The sequence below is a fragment of the Rhinatrema bivittatum genome, chromosome 7 (assembly GCF_901001135.1).
Source record: "Rhinatrema bivittatum chromosome 7, aRhiBiv1.1, whole genome shotgun sequence".
NCBI classification, from domain to species: domain Eukaryota; kingdom Metazoa; phylum Chordata; class Amphibia; order Gymnophiona; family Rhinatrematidae; genus Rhinatrema; species Rhinatrema bivittatum.
The window spans coordinates 277,071,845-277,080,163 of NC_042621.1; the positions used below are offsets into that span (position 1 = coordinate 277,071,845).

At 43.0% G+C, this 8,319-nt stretch overlaps 1 protein-coding gene across 1 annotated transcript; it reads right to left on the minus strand.

Moving 5' to 3' along the window:
• Positions 1-254: 254 nt before the first annotated feature.
• On the minus strand, positions 255-3,655 carry LOC115096226 (calcium homeostasis modulator protein 2-like). Its single transcript, XM_029610736.1, has 2 exons — positions 3,113-3,655; positions 255-662 (listed from the first exon to the last, which is right to left on the minus strand). Exons 1-2 carry the CDS (start codon positions 3,653-3,655, stop codon positions 255-257), a joined length of 951 nt encoding a protein of 316 aa, XP_029466596.1.
• Positions 3,656-8,319: the final 4,664 nt, after the last annotated feature.

Here is an 8,319-nt window from a genome sequence, read left to right on the forward strand (position 1 = left end):
TGGAGGTTAAATGTTGCGATGGCTGTCCAGCACCTACCTCATCGCTCCAACGCAGGGGCATCCCGGCTTGTTCAAAGCTTCATATACTGAGGAGCACATTGCATGTTGTTTTGTTCAGATTACTTCGCCCTAGTGAGAGTTATTACAGAATATTCAGGGCTTCTTTCGAGTGAATCTCCTTGTATATCTTATTATATTATTTGTTTTTCTGAATAAAACATTTTTCCTCTTAAGCTGCTGGTTTTAAGTGTCTCTTAAACAGTCATTTCCTTATTCTCAGGATTACTGTTACTCCAGGGCAATCCCTTTGCCCATTTATGAAGCCGGCTGTAGATTGGGAAACCATTGTTTTCCCTGTAGATGTACATCCCAGTAATTCTCTCCCACTGTACAGATGGTTGGACACTATCCACTGGGAATTCCTTGACTAATTCTTCCTCCTCTTTATTCAGAGCTACAAATCCAAAAAAATGTTTGACATTGGTAGCTGCCAGAATCTTGGAATGAATTTCAGCAGTGCGCTGGAACAGCTGGTTCTCAGTGGAGCGATACAGGGACCAGTATTTCTCTTGTCGGTAGCCAAGGGATGAACAGCAGTGTTTCAGGCACCTGAGAATAAAAACCATGATGGCAACCACTCCCAGCAGAAGCCACCCAATGAGCTGAGGACAGAATCAGAAACAAATGTTCAGTACAAGAAACATAGCAAGGTCTTCCAGTAATGGATAGTGCCATGTATAATTCATTAGTAGGTATTGCTCTGCCTCCACAGTGTACGTACAGTATATGTTTCTTTATTACACTGCCACCCTGTGTCATCTTTAGATATTGCTTAGCTTAGAGTCTCTACATGTTGTAGAACTCGTTTTTTCAGATAGTTATTGTTTGAATGTTTCTGAGTTCCCTATTGGATCTATTCCTGTTTTGATCTGTCTTTCTGTCTGTGTTCTCTTGCCTCTTCCTATTGGTCCCTTGACACAAGGAATGCCTGGGTCAGTTTATTTCCTGCAGAGATTTTCATTGGAAGAAGGTTGGCAGGCTAACAACTTGTTCTCATTCTCTTTCGGACTCTGAGAAGCATCATCTTTTCACCTCTTATTTACTATTAACTCAAAGCTACTGCTGGCTTTCAGAGAAACTTAATATAGTTGTATCAGTCTCATCAACCTGTTCAACTACTTTGCGAGCTTCTCATCTACTGTGGTTGTTGAATTGTTCTTCATTGAAATAAAAGGTTTTGGTAACCAGGAACTGAGTTTATCTGATATCTGCAGCTGGGGAGGAGGTTTAGCTGACTGTCTAGGGATTCAAGCTGGACATCAAACACCAAAGGCTGTATAGATATAAATGGCCAGGCTACTCTTTTGCTCATGGGTTAAATGTAAGTGATGCTTTCTAATGTTAGGGTCATGCTTCAAGTCATGTAGACAAAATATTAGTATATATGTACATCATACCTATCATATTTTGGGCAATTCACACTGCTGGTTTGACATATGACTATACGGGTGGCCCTGAGACCAACACCATTTTGTCATTATTATAGCATTGGTCTCAAGCGATGTTGGAGGGATAGAAGATGAGTGGACATCCCTCCTGCCCAGTGGTCTCTGGCCCTGGCAGCTTTTTTTTGAGAGGTGGGGGTTGGATGGGTCTTTTTTATGTTTATTTCAGTGTGGCAAATGACCCAGACCAAAATATATATTAATTGAACCTAAACTTGAAAATCCCCCTCAAAATGAAACAAAATTTTGGGGGCTGCACCCTCCTACTGACATCTAACAGGATCATTTATCAAAATGCATTAGGGCATTATCATGGGCATTAGGGCTCTTAATGCCCACGATAACGCCTTAATGCATGCAATAAATACCACATCGAGAAATGCATATGCAAATTTTATTCAAGTGGGAGGAGTTTGGGCAGAGTAAATGGAAATAAGGGCAGGTTAACATTACGTGCGATAACATAATGCACACTATCGCAGGATTTAACTACATCTTTTTCCTCAGCGTTATGCCTGTGATAGCTGTGTATTATGGCTGAAACTGGATTTATCGCAAATCTCCGTGGGGTGGGGGGAAGAGAGAGAGAGCCTCTGTGGAGGCCCACTGATTTTTTTAACTTTTTATACCACCGTAAGAGGGGATATTATGAACTTAGGATGAGGTTTGTGGGTGAGTTGGGTTTTGGGGGGCAGTTTAACATGCATAGTCATTCATACAAACAGCACTGTTACCATCAGTGAAGACTGAATGTGATTTGGAGGGATGAAAGGTGAAAGAAGAGTAGATTTATACAATGCTCTCTCTACCTTGCTTGATGCACTCTCTATCTAGCTACAATCAAATTAGGTAGAGAAAACATGGAACAAATCTACTCTTCTTTCACTTTTCATCACTCCAAATCACATTCAATCTTCACTGAAGGTAACTGTGCTGTTGGTATGTATGACTGTGCATGTAAAACTGCCCCCCAAAACCCAACTTACCCTCAATCTCACCCCAAGTTAGTGGTGCTCCCTCTTATAATGGGATAAATAGTTAACTTTATGGTGATGCTCTATGGAGGTGCTCGTGCTCTCTCTCTCTCTCTCTCTCTCTCTCTCTCTCTCTCTCTCCCCCCCCTCTCCCTCTCTCCCTCTCTCCCCCAGAGTAAAATACCTATGCAAAGCAGTACCAGGAAAATTACCCTAACCATGCTCCTTTTTTTTTTTTTATCACTGGTGCAATTGTTGCTATATTTATAGCAAAATGTTCAATCTAGGCCTAAGATCCCTAATGCTAGACAAATTTAGGAGGCCAATATTCAAAAACTCTGAGCACTTAAATTTAAGCACCTAAGTTAGGTTCCAAAGTTAGGCTCCTATTTTCAGAGAAACTTAGGGACCTAAGTTTTCAGCTGAAAATTCTCGTTATTATGAATAGGGATACTTAATTGGTGTGGCCACCCCATTTTTATGATTAATTTGGCAGATGATATCCTTTTTCCCTTTTTCGAGTATAGCCTCCTAGACAGAACATGTTTTGTTGCTGTTGAATACTGCATCTGGTTTCTAAGTGTTATTTCATAAAAATATTTTGATGTTGAACGTTACTAAAATCCATATTACCTGGGATTCATATCTTAGACATCTTATCACATCTTCCTTAAAACTTGCAAGTTCCACTGGTGAATCCTTGCAGGGGAACTTGGCCAGAATCTCTTCTCCATATTTATATGGAAAGTCTTTCAAGCTAGAAGGCTGTACAAATTCACTGAGGGCACAAACATAGGCATCTCCTAGGAGCAGAGAAATGATGGACCAGGTGATGGGGGCCACCAGAGCCGGCCCCACAGTGCACCCCAGCAGCAAGAAGGTGGCCGGGGCTGTGCAGTTCTTGGCCCCTCTCCTGCGACATTCTACCACGAAATTCCAGGTGTGGTTGCTCATGAGTATCCCGACAAGAAACAAGGTCAGGGCAGGGATGCCAATGGCGGCCAGGCCGTAGAGATAGTTCTTCCTTGGAGCGCAGGGACACTGGAAAGCAAGGAACGAATAGAGCTGTTGGCTGCCCAGTGTGCCCAGAACCACGAGGCTGTTGAATATCACCACATCCTGGTTTTTGAAGACCACGTACATGAGCTTGGCGTGTTCTGCAACCAGTGCAGCCATTTTTTCACAGATGCAACAGAATCCTAGGACTCTATGACATCCTTGATGCTGAAGAAAACCACATGGTTGATTTTGCCTTCTGGTGAAGATTTACCTATAGACTCTCTTGAGCAGAAATGCTGCCTGTGTGGGTTTTCCCCACAGTTGAAGAAGCTTGTTGTCCCGAATCAGAAGTATTCTCCTCGTAAATAATGCTTCTGAAAGAAAAGAAATATAAAACCCTGGCAATTATAAGCAAGCTATAAGCCTCATCTCAACAAGCTCCCATCATTCTTTTAACTCTAGCAGAATCAGCCTTTGATATTCCACATCTGCTAAAGAACATTTTTTTTAAATAAAAGGGAGCCCTTTCCCCCCCCCCCCCCCCCAGGTTGCATGACAAACGGGACACCTCAGTATGGCTTGCACTGAGCTTCTGAAGAAAGAGCTGACAGTTAGGCGTCTGCAGCTCCGGGGCGTGACATCCGCTGTGTACAATTTCTCCCCTCTTCCCTTTCAAGGTTTGAGGAGAGCTGCAACTCCTTTTCCCCGGAGGGCTTTCGGAAAGAACTGCTCCACAGTAACAGCGAGATAGCTCTGCATGTAAACAGCGAAGCTAAATGAAATATCTTTCATTGCAAGATAAGGGCACTGTTATACTATGTGTGGGGCGGGTGGGGGAGGAGGATATCTGTTCGTTTGCTTTGATAGGCTGTGTCTGAGCCAGCCCTGACGGCTCTTCAAAAGCACATCAGGTGGAGAATCGGATTCCCTTCTTGAGCTTGGATCTTGCTCCTCAGACTGACTGGGGCTGTGACAGAGGCAGCATTCACAGCCCCAGGGGACAGAAAGTCTCAGCTCTTGCTCAACAGTGACTCCTATTGGCCAGTTAGGGTGTGCCTTCTTTTTTTAAACACAATGAAAAAGGTGACTAAAAGCGCTTTTTTTTTTTTTTTGTTTAAAAATGAAATGAACCCCCTTGCTAGGCCCTTCATTTTGACCCTGCCATAATGTTTGCATAATTTGTGTTTTTGTTTGGTTTGAATTTGTTTTTCCTTAAGACTCTTTGTTAGTCCTTTATTTTAAATTAATATATTTTATTATTTGTATGCAACTTTGATGTGATCCGCACTCAACAATATGGATTTGTGGAATACAAAATGTATAATAATTAGTTAATTGTTTTATTTATTTAGATTTTTATTTAGATTTATATTCCACTTTTTTTTTTCACACTTTTTTTTCAGCGCTTCAAAGCAGAAAAAAGGGGCTTGTACCTGCAGGCGTTATTAATTCCCTTCCTCCCACCCTGCCCCTGCCCCACTTACCCCTAGGATGTTTTCTTCTTAAATAGTTTATCCAAGGACTTAGGCTAAGTGGAAAATCCAAGACCCACATTCCATCCAATCAGTTTGTATATTAGACACTGATTAGCAGAATGACTTTTATTCAGGGTTACAATTGTGGCGCTTATATTCCAAGCCCTACCATTTGGAGACTTAAGGGTTGCCCTATTTGCATTCAGCTCTCTGCAATGAAAAAGGCGCTGACTCGACTAAAAGAGGCATTGGATAGGTTTAAAAAAAATACACTCTTCTACCTTGCAAACACCCAGATTACTTCCAGATTTTCATCCAGGTTGATTTGGAACCTCAGGAATAAATGGGTTTACAGTGGGCTCTGGGAGAACAGACCTCTTACCCAGAGCCATCCAATTTCCCCAACTGTGCAGCATGCAGCATATCCACCTTCACTCTCACAGAGTCAGACGACCAAGAATAAATGGATTACAGTGGGATCGGCTAGAGTTAGCCCTGGAATGAAGAGACATCCTCTCTTCCCAATGGCGCCCTTTTCTGCATTGGAGAATTAAGAAGCCCCAGCAATAGAAAATGAAGTGATGTCTGAAAGGGATGAAGTCACCCAACGCACCCAGACCCCCTTTAACATGAAATGTAATAGAAGAAGGCCTTCTTCTAAAATGGGAACTCATTTTGATGGGGACACAACAGTTAAATGCCTTCCACGATCTTCAGCTAGGAGAAATGCAATTACAGAAGAAAGCAGGGACTCTGATATCGATATTATCTTCCATATGAGGACTAATGACCTTGCTAGAAATGGTATCCATACCCATACAGTACAGAAAGATTTCTAAAATCTAGGGAAGAAGATTAGACACCCTGTGGGGTGAATTTTAAAAGCATTGCCTGTGTTAAAAAGCCCATATACATGAGCATATGGGCCATGCGTGAGCAATACCTATTTAAAGCTACAAATTATACACATGATGCACCTGCATGAATTAAAAAAAAAAAAGGCATACTGTGTGTTATTAATATTCCTTATTGGCATACATTATTTATAAGGTCGTGGAAGCAAGTGTTTAAATAATGTACGCCAATAAGGGACAGTAATAACACATAGCTCAGACTTTGCTAATAGCTATCTACAGATCAACAACCAAAGGCAGTGCAGGAGTGTTAGGGAGTATGAGGAAGTCTGCCTGGTTCCAACCAACAGCAGGCCTCATCACTTTCTACTCTTAGGCAGTGGGGACTCTCTATCCTCCACACCTCTGTGAGCCCTCAGTTGTCACACAGCAGGCTATATGAGCTTTCCATAGAAGCTACTTCCTGGGATGATGCTGTGTTCTAGCAGGCTGTAAGTACATTGAGTTCCAGAATCATTAGGCTGGGTAATGGACAAGTAATGCGTCTACAATTCACAGCAAAACCTGTCCCCCTATATTCAGCAAGATAAATGTGCCACCTAATCTATTCACCCTAAACGTATGCAGCTACATAAGGCCAGGTAACTGTAGGCCTAACCAGCCAGTGTGTAAATATGGCAGAGTAAGCCTAAAGTGATCTGGCCTTGTGTGGCTGGCTCACTGTCTACTTACCAGGATATCTTCTGGGAACTTGCCAGGTTTCTTATGGCCTGGATTGGCCACTGTTGGAGACAGGATGCTGGGCTTGATGGACCCTTGGTCTGACCCAGTATGGCATGTTCTTGTGTTCTTATTTTCTTCTTATGTGGGTAAGTAGCGCTCCATCTAGAAAAACATAATATCAAATAGGGGTCCTAGGAGGCCTCCTGCCATCCCCCCTCCCCCAGGTACCATCAACCCGCTGGCCTAGACCCCCTCCCCCAACTGCTATATCCTGTGAACATGAAAGTAGATGGCATCACACCAGCACTTGCCCTCCCACTTCCCTCCATCCCTGCATCCCCAAAATAAGTTGACATCATCTAATGCTCCTACAAAACCACCTCTACCTCCCCTGCAGCTGATGCTCTCCCAACTACCCACATACCCAATATCTTTATAAATAGGCCCACTAAAGGTACTGGGTGGGAGAGTATCAGGTGCTGGTGGCGAGGAAGGTGTAAACTATAGGCAGATAATTTCTTATGTGGCTAGAATATAGCTGGATAAATGGGTGAATATGGCACATTAGTCATTTAGATAGCTGACTTTACAATTGCCCATCTTTTGATGGTGGACCTCAGGATATATTATGTACTAGTTCAGAGAAGGTGGTGTATAGTATATCCACAAATCATGTACACAGTTGTCGCTGATGCAGGCAAGACTCACATGCTTTCAATGTGTTCCACAGCAGCAGGACACCACATACAATAGTAGCTGTGACATGTCTTCAGTCCTGCTATATTGCAACACAATTAAAGCTGTAGCTACAGGTGTGCTACTCCAACACTGTATGTTTGCATTGTACAAGTGAAGCTAGGGCTATTTTGTGTTGGAAGACAGAAACTGGAAGCAATATCTGAGTCCCACCACACATTTGCAAAGCAATGGTGTTTTGTCTTGGGCTGGCAAGTTACATCCAAGCAGCAGCTTTCAGATCTGCTCACCTACAGCTCACCAGTACGCTTGATGTCCCAGTGCTTCTTACTTTTCCATCTGGTGCAGCTGTAGCTGAACCTGCAGAGCATACATGTATAGTAAGGAGTTCCTTAGTAAGCCTCTCCCAAGAGTGTTGACTTTACTATACATGGGATTTCCATGTTGAAAAGCCATAGGATGCTTGTAGACTCTCTTGGGAAGGTCTATTTACAAGGACAAGAACTAAGTAGATGATGTGTAGCCATGGCCATCTACACAGCCCACCTGACCTGGGAGTCCCTGCACTGTGGACCCAAAAAGGTTTTGCTTCAAAAATGTAATTTCAACAGCTCCAAGACAGAGAGGCTTTCAGTAGCCACTTGTTGAAAGTCTGTAGTGCTCAGGCATGCAACATTAGCAGGCCTCTACAGCATGGAGAGAAAAACCTGGGCCCTGCCACTTTGGCTTGTTGGCCTAAATGTACAAGCCTCTTGTCATGTAACTGATGCAGTCACATCCCTGACAGCCCTCTATGTCACTGCCTTTTGCTGTAAACACATAGCTGGAGAGGGATGATAGAAAGAGGCATAGGGATGATAGCTTTTGCAGTTGCACCTTTCTAAAAGTGTTCCAACAGGCATGGACATTGTTTAAAAAAATATTATCTCGACTGCGACAAGGGGTCAGAGTGGAGGAGTTCAGCCAGGATTCCACTCCTCTCCCGGACTACCGGACGAATTTTTACCTTTTCAATTTCTGCTATCGCCTATTCCCTCTGCAACTGGTAAAGAAATAGAGGAGTTTGGAGGAAAAGCTGAAGAAACGATGCGGG